Raw genomic sequence first — 20,228 nt, forward strand, 5'->3', positions numbered from 1 at the left:
AACTAGCAAAAGATTCCAGAATATCCTAATAAGATGACAGGTCTTCCCCAAGCTCTCCCAGAGAGAGCCAGCATGAGGCAAAGCAATGCGTGAGAAGGGACTGAAGTTAGACAGATACGTTTTCTCTCCAGCTGTGTGGGTTTTCCCTCACAACCACACCAAAATCCCTGCTTCCCAACTTTATGATACTTCTTCATTTAAGAAATGGTTTTCTTAAGTTGTTGTTCATACTTTATAAAGTTTCATAAGATGGTATACATCAGTTACAGCTCAGTAAAACTGGAAACAAAATTTAAAAGCAAAAAATAAGTATACGTTAATAAGGTAGGCTACTTTGAAAATTATCCTTGTTTTATTTAGATTTTGATATGTATTTATTTGAGAGAGGGAAAGAGAGAGCGTGAGCGGGGCAGGGGCAGAAGAAGAGGGAGAGGGAGAGGGAGAAGCCCAAGCCCATTCCCCGCTGAGCACGGAGCCCAAAGTTGGCTCCATGTGGGGCTGGATCTCACCACCATGAGATCGTGATCTGCGCCGAAATCAAGAGTCAGACGCCCAGCAGAGGGGCCCCGAAATTTATCCTAGGCTTAAAGACGTAACCACTGATCCCAAAATGTTAGCTCTTTAACTAGGCCACGCATTATAACTTTAGCCCACCGATGGGCAGTATTTTAAAATGTGTACCCAAAGTACACGGGAAAGTATCACTCTTTCTAAGTTATTTCTGAGAGAACTCTGGTTTCTATTTGTTTCTGTTTTTTTGTGTTTTTTTTTAAACTTTTATTTATTTACTTGACTGAAAGAGACACAGCGAGAGAGGGAACACAAGCAGGGGGAGTGGGAGAGGGAGAAGCAGGCTTCCCGCTGAGCAGGGAGCCCGATGTAGGGCTGATCCCAGCACCCTGGGATTATGACCTGAGCCGAACGCAGACGCTTAACCGACTGAGCCACCCAGGCGCCCCTGGTTTCTACATATTTTTATCAACTCTGAATTTTTCTGAGAAGTCCTTCCCATTTTTTCTTAGATCCAAGGTCTGTATACAAAATGTGATTTATAACTATGCCCTATGGAAAAGAGCACCTCATTCTTGTCTTTTTGTGTTACAGATTTGTCTTGTACAATTTCTCATTGAAAATTGCCTCAGGATATTTGGAGAAGACATCACTTCCCTCTTGGGCGAGAACTCAATGAGTCGTGGTAACAGCGAGAAGGCTGCAGGTACCGGGAGTAATTTAATTGGCTTTAGTGAGAAGCAGACAGCAAGGTTGCCAGGGGTCATGGGAGATGCTTAGACAGAGCTGTTCTGGAGCCCAGAGCATCGCCAGGGCAAGGATTTCCATGGGCTCCTTCTTCCGAAGTCTGGCTCACAGGTCAAGGGAGGTCCCACACTGTTGTGAGACCAAAGAAAGGATAAGATGAGGTGTCTGACTTCAAGAAGTTTCTAGTGTAGATCATAAGGGCATTAGGACTCATCATGGTATGCTACAGTGTTTGGGAATTTTTTCTAACAAAATTCTAAGTGGGTGCTATATATCTATATATATATACAACATCATACATATATATGTAGTTATATAGATATATAATATATAATTAGATTCTTATACCATATAAATATAACCATAGTATATATATTTATGTATATTAGATGTGCTCTGGTTGAAGCCAGAGCAAGGGGCCTTTCTTCCACTCCCTCCTCTTTTGGCTCAGGGGCTCTTGAGGCACCACAGGATTCCAGTGTCCTTTGAAACAGGTTGAAAAGAACTGGCATCATTGAGAAAAAAGGACTTGACTTGATATCAAAAAACTTCTCCAGAGTGTAAAGTCCTGTGCCCCCATTTACCAGCTATATTACCTTTGATCAGTTTTTCTAGCTCAGCATCAGTTTATTCATCTATAAATGTGGATAAAAATAATGTCTAAATCTTAGAATTGTGGTAAACACTAAATAAGATGATGGATGGAATCCACAAAAAGCCATTAATAGGACTAGGAGAAGTGCCCCTGAGACTAGAGCTAGTACGATTTGAGCCTAGCTAATCACAGCTACCTGGCAGCAGTCCACCTTAGAAGGTAGACTTTTGATTCAGAACCTGGAGACACGTATCATCAATCCCACCATATTTCTGACATTTCTTGGTTTTATGATGCTTACCACATTGCTTTGAGGAAATCTTTAGGAAAATACAAGTCATCAGGAATTAAGATGTGTCTGGGATGCCTGGGTGGCTCAGTCATTAAGCGTCTGCCTTCAGCTCAGGTCATGATGCCGGGGTCCTGGGATCGAGCCCCGCATCGGGCTCCCTGCTCCGAGGGAAGCCTGCTTCTCCCTCTAACCCTCCCCCTGCTTGTGTTCCCTCTTTCGCTGTCTCTCTCCCTCTTTAAAAATATAAATAAAATCTGTAAAAAAAAAAAAAAAAAAAAGGAAAATGAAGGTTCCGCGTATTAAACAACAACTACTACTACTAGTACTCTCTCTTTTACCTTAGACTCCGGCCGTAAGACTGTGACAAGCCGTTCTCTCAGTGACAGGGCCTTTTGTCAGGGTTCCAGCACTTGTCAGCACAACCAGTGCACAGCCCCACCTTCCGCAGAGCAAGGACAGCTCTTTGGAGTTCCCCTCATGGATGTGTGTGATAAAGACAACTTGCCCTTCCCAATTCTGGTAGGTCATCTCCTCTTGGTCCTCTACAGCCCTCCTGAGGAGGGGAAACTCTGAGAGGCCACGTGTCCTCATCCAAATCTATCCCCAAATGGAGAAGTCATTAGACGGCCCCTGGCTTTGGCTGAGAAGCTCTGTTACTGTTATTTCAAGGAACAGAATCTGACTTAGGTCCAGCAGAGTCATGAGGCAAATACAACAGGAAAAGACATTCTTGTCCATTCCACTTGGGTTTTGATTCCGCAAAGACTCACCGAGGCCTGTTCAGATCAGTCAAAATGACTGTGTGTATGTGAGTCTCTGAGAGTCCACCTCATCTTCACATTCTCCCTTCATTGCCTTCCTGCACTCACATGAGTCTCAAGTCTCCTTCAACGGAGTCTACTCAGTCTAACAACTGCAAACATCTGACACGAGCATAGACTCATCCTCTGGCAAATAGGAATCTGTTAATCCTAACAGAATATGTCAAATGAAAGCCACAGAGTTTGGCCTGTGTTATCTCAAACTGCTGTAGTGAATTGTCAGTGTGGACCTTCACTGAGTATTCGGTGTCTCTGCAAGCACTGTACGGGATGTAGGGAACGTTCTCCTAGCTATGAAGAAATGTATCATATTAGCTACTTTGTTACCTGCTAGCTACTACCCCAGGTCCTTGCATCAAAGCTAGCTAGGATTATCATCCTCCACACTTCCTAACCGAATCAGAGAAGCCTCAGTACAGGATGTAAGTGACCCAGCTCACACAATAGATAAGTAGCATAATAGACTTCAGATCCGTTGGATTCCCTGAGTCCAGCCCTTATAAAGATTCTACACAGCAGAGAGAGGACATGAAGATAGAGCAAAAGACAATTTAAGACTCATGAGAAGGGAGGGTAATCAGAGAAGGAGAAGAGAGTTTCTGAGCCTGACTTTAAAAGAGGGAAGGAAATAGAACAAGTAGGAAAGGAGTATACAGTCACTTAAAGAGAAATAAACAAATGGGAAATGAGTATTCCCTAAATAGACTTCCATACTTGGGGAAGACCATCTACGTAGGGGAATAATGAGAAAAAAATGGTAAAGTAGGAAACAGACGGTGATTCCGCAAAGGCCTTGAAGCAGAGAAGTTTGATTTAAGACTGGAAACTCAATGGAAAGGAAAATCTGATTAAAAGAAGTGTTTAAAATGTTTCAGTGTATGACTGTAAAATGGATATTTCGGTAGAAAGTATATAGAGAGACACTGAAAAAAAAAAAAATTCTAAATTGACTTTGGTCCTTCCCGCTCTAAAACAGTGTACCATTACATTCCCCTCCTCTTTCAAAACGGAGGCAAGCTTATGCTCTGCGTTTGTGGATATGAGATGCCATATACTTTTCTTTTCTTCCTACAGGCTATGCTTTCCTTTATTAATCAAAAAGGGCCCCTCACAGAAGGCATATTCAGAAACTCAGCCAATATAAAATCCTGCCATGTCCTAAAGGAGAAACTAAATTCTGGGGTCAAAGTGAACCCGTACAGCGAATCTGTTCATGTGGTCGCATCCGTCTTAAAGGTAGGGAAGGTTCTAGCATTATCCACACACGAGTAACTGAAGCTATGATTGGTGTCCTTCATCATGACTGCTCAAGAACCATAACAGGCATAATAGATTAAGAACCTGACAAGCTGAAAAACGCTTGACAAAATCAAAATGTAAGGAAGCTACTTTAGGAGTTAAAAGCCCCATGTGTTAGAAATACTTTCCGTTTTCACTACACACCGCCCTCCCCACCTTCACTCCTGAAGACTCCATGCAAAATACTAATACTGAAATGACTACTAGTCATGATAATAAATTTCAAAATACGCACCGATACATACACACTGTTTACCCATGCAAACATCCTCACCACCCTCCTAATGAAGGCAAACTTTCGAAAAGAAATAGAACAGGGAAAGGATTTAATCCATCCACCTTGGCACTTATGAACAGCTCTGAACAACCCTATGTTAACGTGGTAAATGACTACAGTCATAGAATCTCAGTCACATTTGGTCTTCCCTTGTCCCCCGTTAATGTTCGAAGATGGGATCAATAGCAAGGTCCAGAAATGACTTAGGTAACCACTCCTACACTGGGGCCGTAGTGATATCCAGTAGTAATATACATACAGGCATCAGGAGACAGGAGAAGAATGATGATACACTAGGTAGCAAGATGAGTGTTGCCCTCTGTAAGGTGCACACATGGAATCGATTTTCTAGCAAGAGTTAGGAAGTTCTTTCCCGATTCCGTGTTATAAGCACCGAGTACGAAGAGGGTGAGCACTTGTGGGGAGAGTGCTTAGACATTTCTAAAGTTTTCTCTTCCTGAAGTTGACGGATCTTGGTGGAGAATCAGACTCTGCAACCTTGGCCTTATTAATATCATGGCAAACTAACTGGACAATTGTCCTAAACTAGAAATAAATCTATCCTCAGGACCACAGTGAGTCTGCCATTAGACTCTCGACTTTTAGACAGTTAAGAAAAGGAAGAATGAAGCAATTGTGAGAGTAGCTTTCTTCCAGGGAGCACGCATACCCCGAGTGAGAAGACCTACTTCTTTCCTAATATGTGTGGAAGAGCCCACCTGTTTGTGTTTTGATTGTTTCAGGCCTTTTCTTGCTAGAGTTAAGAGCTAGCACCTTGTCTAAAACAAGCAACATGGGTATGTGTATTTCTGTCCAGGAAGCTAATAGGATTTAGGATGGTCTATAGCCAGACCCTGTCAGTTTGTGGTACTTTGCAAAAAAAAAGCACACGCACAAAATAAGTTCCAGATGATAGAAGGGAGCTTTATCTTCATTTCCACTACAGGCTAAGCTCTGCTTTTTGCCTCTAAGTTTTAGCGGGAGAAAATCCAAGCACCTGCTCCTGCGTGTGCAAGTCAATGGAGAGTCAGAGCCGAGCTCCGTGTGGGTCCCAGTTTGGGTATCTGTGAAGGAAGTGGGGGCTGAACTGAATTTTTTAACTACATATTTTCTCTGGAATATTTGCAATACATAGTTTCTATAGTATATACAGATATATATATATATTTTTTTATCTCCCTAAGGACTTTCTAAGAAATATCCAAGGAAGTATATTTTTATCTGACCTCTATGACAAATGGCTCGGTGTTATTGATCAAGGCAACAAAGAGGAAAAGATAACTGCAGCCCAGAGGTAATGGTGCCATAATTACTCTACTCTGGTTACATCTCCAAAATACAGCCAACATACTATTAGGAAAACATTGGCTTACGTTTTGCAGCTTTGCCCACTATAATCATGACCAACGCCAAAGAGTTTCAATTCTTCACACCCATGGGGCCCAACTTCAGAATAGAGGCACGCTTTAGGGCTATTATTGTTCTTCTCCTGATCTTATTAATGTGGACTCCTTGGCCGTTTGACACCTTCTGGATCCATGAAACTTGTAGACGAAATTCCCTGGTTCAAGACACATGCAAGAGCATCAACTGCCAGGGGTATGACCTTAAAAGTCTGTCAAACATTTAACTAACCAGAGAAGTGTTTATCTGGCTCAGGAACTGAATTCAGTGCAACAATTTTGTCTACATTCATGCATGGAACTCTGCTACAGCGGGTTGTGTGCTAGATATACAAGGATGTATCCTGTTCCCTGTCTCTGTTTTTCCAACCTCCTAAGTGGAATCACTTGCCTAATTTAAAAGTGTGTTTTTCTGACCTTAGGCTTTTAGCCCAGCTGCCAAGAGCAAATGTTGTTCTCTTGCGATACCTTTTTGGAGTGCTATACAACATTGAGCAACATTCCTCATCCAATCAGATGACAGCTTATAATTTATCCGTTTGTATGGCCCCAAACGTTCTTTACCCACCTGATTCCGGCAGCTTGGAATTGGAAGACAACTTGATAAGAAAGGTAATGAGAGCTCTCATTTTTGTCCCCCAGGGGGTAGAATCCCTACTTTGAACCGGACATGTGCAGTAGTAACTCTGACGGATGGAACTTTGTGAAGTGCACATTTTCATTAGGCCCCTGTGGAGTGGCAGAGTTCTTTATCCTACTCTGGCGGGGTCTGGGAAGGGGTGTCGTTAAACGGGAAACTCGGAGCAGTCGAGTCACTTCTTCCCCCTCCAGGAGACTAAACACTAGACTGACTAAACGAGAGAGAGAAGAGTCATGTGATACGATAGGAAAGAACCTGGGCTTTGGAGCTTCACCAGTCAAGGTTCAACTCTCAGCCTAATCCCTGAGGGACTCGTAACCTTGGGCAAAGCCATGGTTTCCTCACTACACAATGGCGACAACAGCCAGCTCCTCCGGTCATCACTGGCACATCCTGGGTGGCTTGGGCAATATGAGCCCCCATGCCTCCAAACACATTGGCCTTCCTCTGCCAATTGTGGCTCATCTAGAAAAGTACTCGGCTACTATTTCACCTCTGCTACGTCATATAGAAACTAGCAAGAGATTCCAGAATATCCTAATAAGATGACAGGTCTTCCCCAAGCTCACCCAGAGAGAGCCAGCATGAGGCAAAGCAATGCGTGAGAAGGGACTGAAGTTAGACAGACAGATACGTTTTCTCTCCAGCTGTGTGGGTTTTCCCTCACAACCCCACCAAAATCCCTGCTTCCCAACTTTACGATACTTCTTCATTTAAGAAATGGTTTTCTTAAGTTTTTGTTCATACTTTATAAAGTTTCATAAGATGGTATACATCAGTTACAGCTCAGTAAAACTGGAAACAAAATTTAAAAGCAAAAAATAAGTAAACTTTAATAAGTAGGCTACTTTGAAAATTATCCTTGTTTTATTTATATTTTGATATGTATTTATTTGAAAGAGGGAAAGAGAGAGCGTGAGCGGGGCAGGGGCAGAAGAAGAGGGAGAGGGAGAGGGAGAAGCCCAAGCCCATTCCCCGCTGATCACGGAGCCCAAAGTTGGCTCCATGTAGGGCTGGATCTCACCACCATGAGATCGTGATCTCCGCCGACATCAAGAGTCAGAGGCCCAACAGAGGGGCCCCGAAATTTATCCTAGGCTTAAAGACGTAACCACTGATCCCAAAATGTTAGCTCTTAAACTAGGCCACGTATTATAACTTTAGCCCACGGATGGGCAGTAGTTTAAAATGTGTACCCAAAGTACACGGGAAAGTATCACTCTTTCTAAGTTATTTCTGAGAGAACTCTGGTTTCTATGTGTTTCTGTTTTTTTGTGTTTTTTTTAAACTTTTATTTATTTACTTGACTGAGAGAGACACAGCGAGAGAGGGAACACAAGCAGGGGGAGTGGGAGAGGGAGAAGCAGGCTTCCCGCTGAGCAGGGAGCCCGATATAGGGCTGATCCCAGCACCCTGGGATTATGACCTGAGCCGAACGCAGACGCTTAACCGACTGAGCCACCCAGGCGCCCCTGGTTTCTACATATTTTTATCAACTCTGAATTTTTCTGAGAAGTCCTTCCCATTTTTTCTTAGATCCAATGTCTGTATACAAAATGTGATTTATAATTATGCCCTATGGAAAAGAGCACCCCATTCTTGTCTTTTTGTGTTACAGATTTGTCTTGTACAATTTCTCATTGAAAATTGCCTCAGGATATTTGGAGAAGACATCACTTCCCTCTTGGGCGAGAACTCAATGAGTCGTGGTAACAGCGAGAAGGCTGCAGGTACCGGGAGAAATTTAATTGGCTTTAGTGAGAAGCAGACAGCAAGGTTACCAGGGGTCATGGGAGATGCTTACACAGAGCTGTTCTGGAGCCCAGAGCATCGCCAGGGCAAGGATTTCCATGGGCTCCTTCTTCCGAAGGCTGGCTCACAGGTCAAGGGAGGTTCCACACTGTTGTGAGACCAAAGAAAGGATAAGATGAGGTGTCTGACTTCAAGAAGTTTCTAGTGTAGATCATAAGGGCATTAGGACTCATCATGGTATGCTACAGTGTTTGGGAATTTTTTCTAACAAAATTCTAAATGCGTATAACATCATACATATATATATAGTTATATATATATAATTAGATACTTATACTATATAAATATGTAATCAATATATATATATATTTATGTATATAAGATGTGCTCTGGTTGAAGCCAGAGCAAGGGGCCTTTCTTCCACTCCTTCCTCCTTTGGCTCAGGGGCTCTTGAGGCACCACAGGATTCCAGTGCCCTTTGAAGCGGGTTGAAAAGAACTGGCATCATTGAGAAAAAAGGACTTGACTTGATGTCAAAAAACCTCTCCAGAGTGTAAAGTCCTGTGCCCCATTTACCAGCTATATTATCTTTTGCCAGTTATTCCAGCTCAGCATCAGTTTATACATCTGTAAAATGTGGATAAAAATAATGTCTAAATCTTAGAATTGTGGTAAACACTAAATAAGATGATGGATGGAATCCACAAAAAGCCATTAATAGGACTAGGAGAAGTGCCCCTGAGAGTAGAGCTAGTACGATTTGAGCCCAGCTAATCACAGCTACCTGGCAGCAGTCCACCTTAGAAGGTAGACTTTCGATTCAGAACCTGGAGACACGTATCATCAATCCCTCCATATTTCTGACATTTCTTGGTTTTATGATGCTTACCACATTGCTTTGAGGAAATCTTTAGGACAATACAAGTCATCAGGAATTAAGATGAGTCTGGGGCGCCTGGGTGGCTCAGTCATTAAGCGTCTGCCTTCAGCTCAGGTCATGATCCCGGGGTCCTGGGATCGAGCCCCGCAACGGGCTCCCAGCTCCGAGGGAAGCCTGCTTCTCCCTCTGCCCCTCCCCCTGCTTGTGTTCCCTCTCTCGCTGTCTCTCTCCCTCTGTCAAAATATAAATAAAATCTGTAAAAAAAAAAAAAAAAGGGAAATGAAGGCTCAGCGTATTAAACAACAACTACTACTAATACTCTCTCTTCTTCCTTAGACTCCGGCCCTATGACTGTGACAAGCCGTTCTTTCAGAGCCAGGGCCTTTTGTCGGGGTTGCAGCACTTGTAGGCACACCCAGTGCACAGCCCCACCTTCCGCAAAGCCAGTACAGCTCTTTGGAGTTTCGCTCATGGATATGTGTTATAAAGACAACCTTCCCTACCCAATTCTGGTAGGTCATCTCCTTTGGTCTTCTGTAGCCCTCCTGAGGAGGGGACACTCTGAGAGGCCACGTGTCCTCATCCAAATCTATCCTCAAATGGAGTAGTCATTAGACAGCCCCTGGTTTTGGCTGAGAAGCTCTGTTACTGTTATTTCAAGGAACAGAATCTGACTTAGTTCCAGCAGAGTCATGAGGCAAATACAACAGGAAAAGACATTCTTGTCCATTCCACCTGGGTCTTGTTTTTACAAAGACCCACCGAGGCTTATTCAGATCAGTCAAAATGGACTCTGTGTATGTGAGTCTCTGAGAGTCCACCTCATCTTCACACTCTCCCTTCATTGCCTTCCTGCACTCACATGAGTCTCAAGTCTCCTTCAGCGGAGTCTACTCAGTCTAACAACTGCAAACATCTGACACAAGCATAGACTCATCCTCTGGCAAATAGGAATCTGTTAATCCTAACAGAGTATGTCAAATGGAAGCCACAGAGTTTGGCCTGTGTTATCTCAAACTGCTGTAGTGAATTGTCAGTGTGGACATTCACTGAGTATTCGGTGTCTCTGCAAGCACTGTGCGGGATGTAGGGAACGTTCTGCTAGCTATGAAGAAATGTATCATTTTAGCTAGCATGTTACCTGCTACCTACTACCCCAGGTCCTTGCATCACAGGAAATTTAGGGGCTAGCTAGGATTATCATCCTCCGCACTGCCTAAAGGAATCAGAAAAGCCTCAGTACAGGATGCATGTGCCCCAGCTCACACAATAGATAAGTAGCATAATAGACTTCAGATCCATTGGATTCCCTGAGTCCAGCCCTTATTAAGTTTCTACACAGCAGGGAAAGGATATGAAGTTACAGCAAAAGACAATGAAAGACTCATGAGAAGGGAGGGTAATCAGAGAAGGAGAAGAGAGTTTCTGAGCCTGACTTTAAAACAGGGAAGGAAATAGAACAAGTAGGAATGGAGTATACAGTCACTTAAAGAGAAATAAACAAATGGGAAATGAGTATTCCCTAAATAGACTTCCATACTTGGGGAAGAGCATCTATGTAGGGAATAATGAGAAAGAAATGCTAAATTAGGAAACAGACGGTGATTCCCCAAAGGCCTTGAAGCGGAGAAGTTTGATTTAAAAGTGGAAACTCAGTGGACAGGAAAATCTGATTAAAAGAAGTTTTTAAACTGTTTCACTGTATGATTGTAAAATGGATATTTGGGTCAAAACTATATAGAAAGACACTGAAAAAAAGAAACCAATCTAAATTGACTTTACTCCTTCCCACTCTAAAACAGTGTACCATTATATTCCCGTGCTCTTTCAAAATGCAGGCAAGCTTGTGCTCTGCGTTTGTGGATATGAGATGCCATATACTTTTCTTTTCTTCCTACAGGATATGCTTTCCTTTATTAATCAAAAAGGGCCCCTCACAGAAGGCATATTCAGCAAATCAGCCAATATAAAATCCTGCATGGTCCTAAAGGAGAAACTAAATTCTGGGGTCAAAGTGAACCCGTACAGCGAATCTGTTCATGTGGTCGCATCCGTCTTAAAGGTAGGGAAGGTTCTACCATTATCCACACACGAGTAACTGAAGCTATGAGGCACACTTTAGTCCTTCAACAAGACTCCTCAAGAACTATAAAGGGCATAATAGATTAAGAACCTGACAAGCTAAAAAACCCTTGAGAAAATCAAAATTTAAGGAAGCTACTTTAGGAGTTAAAAGCCCCATGTATTAGAAATCCTTTGTTTTCACTACACACCGCCCTCCCCACTTTCACTCCTAAAGACTCCATGCAAAATACTAATACTGAAATGACTACTAGTCATGATAATAAATTTCAAAATACGCACCGATACATACACAAAGTTTACCCATGCAAACATCCTCACCGCCCTCCTAATGAAGGCAAACTTTCCAAAAGAAATAGAACAGGGAAAGAATTTAATCCATCCACCTTGGCACTTATGTACAGCTCTGAACAACCCTATGTTAACGTAGTAATGACTACAGTCGTAGAATCTCAGTCACATTTGGTCTTCCCTTGTCCCCCGTTAATGTTCGAAGATGGGATCAATAGCAAAGTCCAGAAATGACTTAGGTAACCACTCCTACACTGCGGTCATAGTGATATCCAGTAGTAATATACATATAGGCATCAGGAGACAGGAGAGGAATGATGATACACTAGGTAGCAAGATGAGTGTTGCCCTCTGTGAGGTGTACACATGGAATCCATTTTCTAGCAAGAGTTAGGAGGTTCTTTCCTGATTCCGTGTTATAAGCACCGACTAGGAAGAGGGTGAGCACTTGTGGGGAGACTGCTTAGACATTTCTAAACTTTTCTCTTCTTGAAGTTGACGGATCTTGGTGGAGAATCAGACTCTGCAACCTTGGCCTTGATACTATCATGGCAAACTAACTGGACAATTGTCCTAAACTAGAAATGAATCTATCCTCAGGACCACAGTGAGTCTGCCATTGGACTCTCGACTTTTAGACAGTTAAGAAAAGGAAGAATGAAGCAATTGTGAGAATAGCTCTCTTCCAGGGAGCACGTATACCCCGAGTGAGAAGACCTAGTTCTTTCCTAATATGTGTGCCAGAGCCCACCTGTTTGTGTTTTGATTGTTTCAGGCCTTTTCTTGCTAGAATTAAGAGCTAGCACTGTGCCTAAAACAAGCAACATGGGTATGTGTATTTCTGTCCAAGAAGCTAATAGGATTTAGGATGGTCTATAGCCAGACGCTGTCAGTTTGTGGTACTTTGCAAAAAAAGCACACATACAAAATAAGTTCCAGATGATACAAGGGAGCTTTATCTTCATTTCCACCACAGGCTAAGCTCTGCTTTTATGCCTCTAAGTTTTAGCGGGAGAAAATCCAAGCACCTGCTCCTGCGTGTGCAAGTCAATGGAGAGTCAGAGCCGAGCTCCGTGTGGGTCCCACTTTGGGTATCTGTGAAGGAGGTGGGGGCTGGACTGAATTTTTTAACTACATATTTTCTCTAGAATATTTCCAATACATATTTTCTATAATATATACACATATTTTTTTTTATCTCCCTAAGGACTTTCTGAGAAATATCCAAGGAAGTATATTTTTATCTGATCTCTATGACAAATGGCTCGGTGTTATTGATCAAGGCAACAAAGAGGAGATGATAACGGCAGCCCGGAGGTAACGATGCATAATTACTCTACTCTGTTCACATCTCCAAATAATACCCAACATACTATGAGGAAAACATTGGCTTACATTTTGCAGCTTTGCCCTCTATAATCATGACCAACGCCAAAGAGTTTCAATTCTTCACGCCCATGGGGGCCAGCTCAGAATAGAGGCACACTTTAGGGCTATTATTGTTCTTCTCCTGATCTTATTAATGTGGACTCCTTGGCCGTTTTACACCTTCTGGATCCATGAAACTGGTAGACAAAATTCCCTGGTCCAAGACAGATCAAGAGCAACAACTGCCAGGGCTATGACCTTAAAAGTCTGTCAGACATTTAACCAACCAGGCAAGTGTGTATCTGGCTCAGGAACTGAATTCAGTGCAACAATTTTGTATACATCCATGCCTGGAACGCTGCTAGAGCGGGTTGTGTGCTAGATATACAAGGATGTATCCTGTTCCCTGTCTCTGTTTTTCCAACCTCCTAAGTGGAATCACTTGCCTAATTTAAAAGTGTGTTTTTCTGACCTTAGGCTTTTAGCCCAGCTGCCAAGAGCAAATGTTGTTCTCTTGCGATACCTTTTTGGAGTGCTATACAACATTGAGCAACATTCGTCATCCAATCAGATGAAAGCTTATAATTTATCCGTTTGTATAGCCCCATGCGTTCTTTACCCACCTGATTCCGAAAGCTTGGAATTGGAAGACAACATGATAAAAAAGGTAATGAGAGGTCTCATTCTTGTCCCCCAGGGGGTAGAATCCCTTCTTTGAACCGGACATGTGCAGTAGTAACTCTGACGGATGGAACTTTGTGAACTGCACATTTTCATTAGGCCCCTGTGGAATGGCAGAGTTCTTTATGCTACTCTGGCGGGGTCTGGAAAGGGGTGTCGTTAAACGGGAAACTCAGAGTGGTCGAGTCACTTCTTCCCTCTCCAGGAGACTAAACCTAGACTGACTAAAAAAGAGATAGAAGAGTCGTGTGATACGATAGAAAAGAACCTGGGCTTTGGAGCTTCACCAGTCAAGGTTCAACTCTCAGCCTAATCCCTGAGGGACTCGTAACCTTGGGCAAAGCCATGGTTTCCTCACTGCACAATGGCGACAACAGCCAGCTCCTCCGGTCATCACTGGCACATCCTGGGTGGTTTGGGCAATATGAGCCCCCATGCCTCCAAACACATTGGCCTTCCTCTGCCAATTGTGGCTCATCTAGAAAAGTACTCGGCTACTATTTCACCTCTGCTACATCATACGTAAACTAGGAAGAGATTCCAGAATATCCTAATAAGATGACAGGTCTTCCCCAAGCTCACCAAGAGAGACAGTATGAGGCAAAGCAATGCGTGAGAATGGACTGAAGTTAGACAGACAGATACATTTTCTCTCCAGCTGTGTGGGTTTTCCCTCACAACCGCACCAAAATCCCTGCTTCCCAACTTTAAGATACTTCTTCATTTAAGAAATGGTTTTAAGTTTTTGTTCATACTTCATTAAGTTTCATAAGATGTTATACATCAGTTACAGCTCAATAAAACTGGAAACAAAATTTAAAAACAAAAAATAAGTAAACTTTAATAAGGTAGGCTACTTTGAAAATTATCCTAGTTTTATTTATTTTTTGATATGTATTTATTTAAGAGATGGAAAGAGAGACCATGAGTGGGGCAGGGGCAGAGGAAGAGGGAGTGGGAGAAGCCCAAGCCGATTCCCCGCTGAACACGGAGCCCAAAGTTAGCTCCATGTGCGGCTGGATCTCACCACCATGACATCGTGATCTGCGCCGAAATCAAGAGTCAGACGCCCAACTGAGGGGCCCAGAAATTTATCCTAGGCTTAAAGATGTAACCACTGATCCCAAAATGTTAGCTCTTAAACTAGGCCACGCATTATAACTTTAGCCCACTGATGAGCAGTATTTTAAAATGTGTATCCAAAGTACACGGGAAAGTATCACTCTTTCTAAGTTATTTCAGAAAGAACTCTGGTTTCTATGTGTTTTTGGGTTTTTTTGTTTTTTCTTTAAACTTTTATTTATTTACTTGACTGAGAGAGACACAGTGAGAGACGGAACACAAGCAGGGGGAGTGGGAGACGGAGAAGCAGGCTTCACGCTGAGCAGGGAGCCTGATGTAGGGCTGATCCCAGCACCCTGGGATTATGACCTGAGCCGAACGCAGACGCTTAACCAACTGAGCCACCCAGGCGCCCCTGGTTTCTACATATTTTTATCAACTCTGAATTTTTCTGAGAAGTCCTTCCCATTTTTTCTTAGATCCAAGGTCTGTATAGAAAATGTGATTTATAACTATGCCCTATGGAAAAGAGCACCCCATTCTTGTCTTTTTGTGTTACAGATATGTCTTGTACAATTTCTCATTGAAAATTGCCTCAGGATATTTGGAGAAGACATCACTTCCCTCTTGGGCGAGAACTCAATGAGTCGTGGTAACAGCGAGAAGGCTGCAGGTACCGGGAGTAATTTAATTGGCTTTAGTGAGAAGCAGATAGCAAGGTTACCAGGGGTCATGGGAGATGCTTAGACAGAGCTGTTCTGGAGCCCAGAGCATCGCCAGGGCAAGGATTTCCATGGGCTCCTTCTTCCGAAGGCTGACTTGATGTCAAAAAACCTCTCCAGAGTGTAAAGTCCTGTGCCCCCATTTACCAGCTATGTTACCTTTGATCAGTTTTTCTAGCTCAGCATCAGTTTATTGATCTCTAAAATGTAGATAAAATAATGTCTAAATCTTAGAATTGTGGTAAACACTAAATAAGATGATGGATGGAATCCACAAAAAGCCATTAATAGGACTAGGAGAAGTGCCCCTGAGAGTAGAGCTAGTACGATTTGAGCCTAGCTAATCACAGCTACCTGGCAGCAGTCCACCTTAGAAGGTAGACTTTCGATTCAGAACCTGGAGACACGTATCATCAATCCCTCCATATTTCTGACATTTCTTGGTTTTATGATGCTTACCACATTGCTTTGAGGAAATCTTTAGGAAAATACAAGTCATCAGGAATTAAGATGAGTCTGGGGCGCCTGGGTGGCTCAGTCATTAAGCGTCTGCCTTCAGCTCAGGTCATGATCCCGGGGTCCTGGGATCGAGCCCCGCATCGGCCTCCCTGCTCCGAGGGAAGCCTGCTTCTCCCTCTGCCCCTCCCCCTGTTTGTGTTCCCTCTCTCGTTGTCTCTCTCCCTCTGTCAAAATATAAATAAAATGTGTAAAAAAAAAAAAAAAGGAAAAAGAAGGTTCAGCGTATTAAACAACAACTACTACTACTAGTACTCTCTCTTCTTCCTTAGACTCCGGTCGGAAGACTGTGAAAAGCCATTTTTTCAGAGACAGGGCCTTTTGGTGGGGCTCCGGCACTTCCCAGCACACCCAGTGCACAGCCCCACCTTCCGCAAAGCCAGGACAGCTCTTTGGAGTTTCCCTCATGGATGTGTGTGATAAAGACAACTTGCCCTTCCCAATTCTGGTAGGTCATCTCCTTTTGGTCTTCTACAGCCCTCCTGAGGAGGGGAAACTCTGAGAGGCCACGTGTCCTCATCCAAATCTATCCCCAAATGGAGAAGTCATTAGACAGCCCTTGGCTTTGGCTGAGAAGCTCTGTTACTGTTATTTCAAGGAACAGAATCTGACTTAGGTCCAGCAGAGTCGTGAGGCTAATACAACAGGAAAAGACTTTCTTATCCATTCCACATGGGTCTTGTTTCCACAAAGACCCACCGAAGCCTGTTCAGATCAGTCAAAAAGGACTCTGTGTATGTGAGTCTCTGAGAGTCCACCTCATCTTCACACTCTCCCTTCATTGCCTTCCTGCACTCACATGAGTCTCAAGTCTCCTTCAGTGGAGTCTACTCAGTCTAACAACTGCAAACATCTGACATGAGCATGGACTCATCCTCTGGCAAATAGGAATCTGTTAATCCTAACAGAATATATCAAATGAAAGCCACAGAGTTTGGCCTGTTTTATCTCAAACTGCTGTAGTGAATTGTCAGTGTGGACCTTCACTGAGTATTCGGTGTCTCTGCAAGCACTGTACGGGATGTAGGGAACGTTCTCCTAGCTATGAAGAAATGTATCATATTAGGTACTTTGTTACCTGCTAGCTACTACCCCAGGTCCATGCATCACAGCAAATTTAGGAGCTAGCTAGGATTATCATCCTCCACACTTCCTAACCGATTCAGAAAAGCCTCAGTACAGGATGTATGTGCCCGAGCTCACACAATAGATAAGTAGCATAATAGACTTCAGATCCATTTTATTCCCTGAGTCCAGCCCTTATTAAGATTCTACACAGCAGAGAGAGGACGTGAAGATAGAGCAAAAGAGAATTTAAGACTCATGAGAAGGGAGGGTAATCAGAGAAAGAGAAGAGACTTTCTGGGCCTGACTTTAAAAGAGGGAAGGAAATAGAACAAGTAGGAAAGGAGTATAGAGTCACTTAAAGAAAAATAAACAAATGGGAAATGAGTATTCGCTAAATAGACTTCCATATTTGGGGAAGAGCATCTACATAAGGGAATAATGAGAAAAGAATGGTAAAGTAGGAAACAGATGGTGATTCCGCAAAGGCCTTGAAGCATAGAAGTTTGATTTAAGAGTGGAAACTCAATGGAAAGGAAAATCTGATTAAAAGAACTGTTTAAATTGTTTCAGTGTATGACTGTAAAATGGATATTTGGGTAGAAAGTATATAGAGAGACACTGAAAAAAAAACAATCTAAATCGACTTTGGTCCTTCCCGCTCTAAAACAGTGTACCAGTACATTCCCCTCCTCTTTCAAAACGGAGGCAAGCTTGTGCTCTGCGTTTGTGGATATGAGATGCCATATACTTTGCTTTTCTTCCTACAGGGTATGCTTTCCTTTATTAATGAAAAAGGGCCCCTCACAGAAGGCATATTCAGAAACTCAGCCAATATAAAATCCTGCCATGTCCTAAAGGAAAAACTGAATTCTGGGGTCAAAGTGAACCCATACAGCGAATCTGTTCATGTGGTCGCATCCGTCTTAAAGGTAGGGAAGGTTCTAGCAGTATCTACACACGAGTAACTGAAGCTATGACTGGTGTCCTTCATCAAGACTGCTCAAGAACAATAATGGGCATAATAGATTAAGAACCTGACAAGCTGAAAAACGCTTAACAAAAGCAAAATTTAAGGAAGCGACTTTAGGAGTTAAAAGCCCCATGTGTTAGAAATACTTTCTCTTTTCACTACACACCGCCCTCCCCACCTTCACTCCTAAAGACTCCATGCAAAATACTAATACTGAAATGACTACTAGTCATGATAATAAATTTCGAAATACGCACCGATACATACACACAGTTTACCCATGAAAACATCCTCACCCCCCTCCTAATGAAGGCAAACTTTCCCAAAGAAATAGAACAGGGAAAGAATTTAATCCATCCACCTTGGCACTTATGAACAGCTCTGAACAACCCTATGTTAACGTAGTAATGACTACAGTCGTAGAATCTCAGTCACATTTGGTCTTCCCTTGTCCCCCGTTAATGTTCGAAGATGGGATCAATAGCAAGGTCCAGAAATGTCTTAGGTAACCACTCCTACACTGGGGTCATAGTGATATCCAGTAGTAATATACATACAGGCATCAGGAGACAGGAGAAGAATGATGATACACTAGGTAGCAAGATGAGTGTTGCCCTCTGTAAGGTGCACACATGGAATCGATTTTCTAGCAAGAGTTAGGAGGTTCTTTCCTGATTCCGTGTTATAAGCACCGACTAGGAAGAGGGTGAGCACTTGTGGGGAGAGTGCTTAGACATTTCTAAAGTTTTCTCTTCCTGAAGTTGACGGATCTTGGTGGAGAATCAGACTCTGCGACCTTGGCCTTGATAATATCATGGCAAACTAACTGGACAATTGGCCTAAACTAGAAATGAATCTATCCTCAGGACCACAGTGAGTCTGCCATTAGACTCTCGACTTTTAGACAGTTAAGAAAAGGAAGAATGAAGCAATTGTGCGAGTAGCTTTCTTCCAGGGAGCACACATACCCCGAGTGAGAAGACCTAGTTCTTTCCTAATATGTGTGCAAGAGCCCACCTGTTTGTGTTTTGATTGTTTCAGGCCTTTTCTTGCTAGAGTTAAGAGCTAGCACCTTGTCTAAAACAAGCAACATGGGTATGTGTATTTCTGTCCAGGAAGCTAATAGGATTTAGGATGGTCTATAGCCAGACCCTGTCAGTTTGTGGTACTTTACAAAAAAAAAACCACTCACACAAAATAAGTTCCAGATGATAGAAGGGAGCTTTATCTTCATTTCCACCACAGGCTAAGCTCTGCTTTTATGCCTCTAAGTTTTAGCGGGAGAAAATCCAAGCACCTGCTCCTGCGTGTGCAAGTCAATGGAAAGTCAGAGCCGAGCTCCGTGTGGGTCCCAGTTTGGGTATCTGTGAAGGAAGTGGGGGCTGAACTGAATTTTTTAACTACATATTTTCTCTGGAATATTTCCAATACATAGTTTCTATAGTTTATATTTATGTATATATATATATATATATATTTTTTTTTTATCTCCCTAAGGATTTTCTTAGAAATATCCACGGAAGTATATTTTTATCTGACCTCTATGACAAATGGCTCGGTGTTATTGATCAAGGCAACAAAGAGGAGAAGATAACTGCAGCCCAGAGGTAATGATGCCATAATTACTCTACTCTGGTCACATCTCCAAAATACAGCCAACATACTATTAGGAAAACATTGGCTTACGTTTTGCAGCTTTGCCCACTATAATCATGACCAACGCCAAAGAGTTTCAATTCTTCACACCCATGGGGCCCAACTTCAGAATAGAGGCACACTTTAGGGCTATTATTGTTCTTCTCCTGATCTTATTAATCTGGACTCCTTGGCCATTTGACACCTTCTGGATCCTTGAAACTGATAGACAAAATTCCCTGGTTCAAGACACATGCAAGAGCATCAACTGCCAGGGCTATGACCTTAAAAGTCTGTCAAACATTTAACTAACCAGAGAAGTGTTTATCTGGCTCAGGGACTGAATTCAGTGCAACAATTTTGTCTACATTCATGCCTGGAACTCTGCTAGAGCGGGTTGTGTGCTAGATATACAAGGATGTATTCTGTTCCCTGTCTCTGTTTTTCCAACCTCCTAAGTGGAATCACTTGCCTAATTTAAAAGTGTGTTTTTCTGACCTTAGGCTTTTAGCCCAGCTGCCAAGAGCAAATGTTGTTCTCTTGCGATACCTTTTTGGAGTGCTATACAACATTGAGCAACATTCGTCATCCAATCAGATGACAGCTTATAATTTATC

General features: G+C 42.7%; 1 protein-coding gene and 1 long non-coding RNA gene across 3 annotated transcripts; both read left to right on the top strand.

Annotated features, from left to right (window-relative positions):
• Positions 1–8,213: 8,213 nt before the first annotated feature.
• On the top strand, positions 8,214–13,325 carry LOC135363161 (rho GTPase-activating protein 20-like). Its single transcript, XM_064583849.1, has 4 exons — positions 8,214–8,314; positions 9,553–9,728; positions 11,117–11,278; positions 12,797–13,325. The coding sequence occupies exons 1-4, from the start codon at positions 8,284–8,286 to the stop codon at positions 12,908–12,910; spliced, it is 483 nt and encodes a 160-aa protein (XP_064439919.1). The 5' UTR covers positions 8,214–8,283; the 3' UTR covers positions 12,911–13,325.
• A 77-nt stretch (positions 13,326–13,402) lies between these two features.
• On the top strand, positions 13,403–19,596 carry LOC135363162 (uncharacterized). Of its 2 annotated transcripts, XR_010408836.1 has the most exons (4): positions 13,403–13,624; positions 16,211–16,386; positions 17,774–17,935; positions 19,474–19,596. It is a non-coding gene; the product is annotated as an uncharacterized LOC135363162 (long non-coding RNA). The 2 variants fall into 2 exon arrangements; XR_010408835.1 differs by lacking the exon at positions 19,474–19,596 and having other exon boundaries at positions 17,774–18,284.
• Positions 19,597–20,228: the final 632 nt, after the last annotated feature.

This window comes from Mirounga angustirostris, unplaced genomic scaffold (assembly GCF_029215605.1).
Source record: "Mirounga angustirostris isolate CCGP_5_RB_7025 unplaced genomic scaffold, mMirAng1.0.hap1 SCAF_36, whole genome shotgun sequence".
Taxonomy (NCBI): domain Eukaryota; kingdom Metazoa; phylum Chordata; class Mammalia; order Carnivora; family Phocidae; genus Mirounga; species Mirounga angustirostris.

Excerpts from the sequence above, each read along its gene's own strand:
- LOC135363161 (XM_064583849.1), top strand. The coding sequence starts at position 8,284 with ATGAGTCGTGGTAACAGCGAGAAGGCTGCAG. Across the intron at positions 9,729-11,116 it reads ACCTTCCCTACCCAATTCTG|GATATGCTTTCCTTTATTAA; the intron begins GTAGGTCATCTC and ends TTCTTCCTACAG. Across the intron at positions 11,279-12,796 it reads TGGTCGCATCCGTCTTAAAG|GACTTTCTGAGAAATATCCA; the intron begins GTAGGGAAGGTT and ends TATCTCCCTAAG.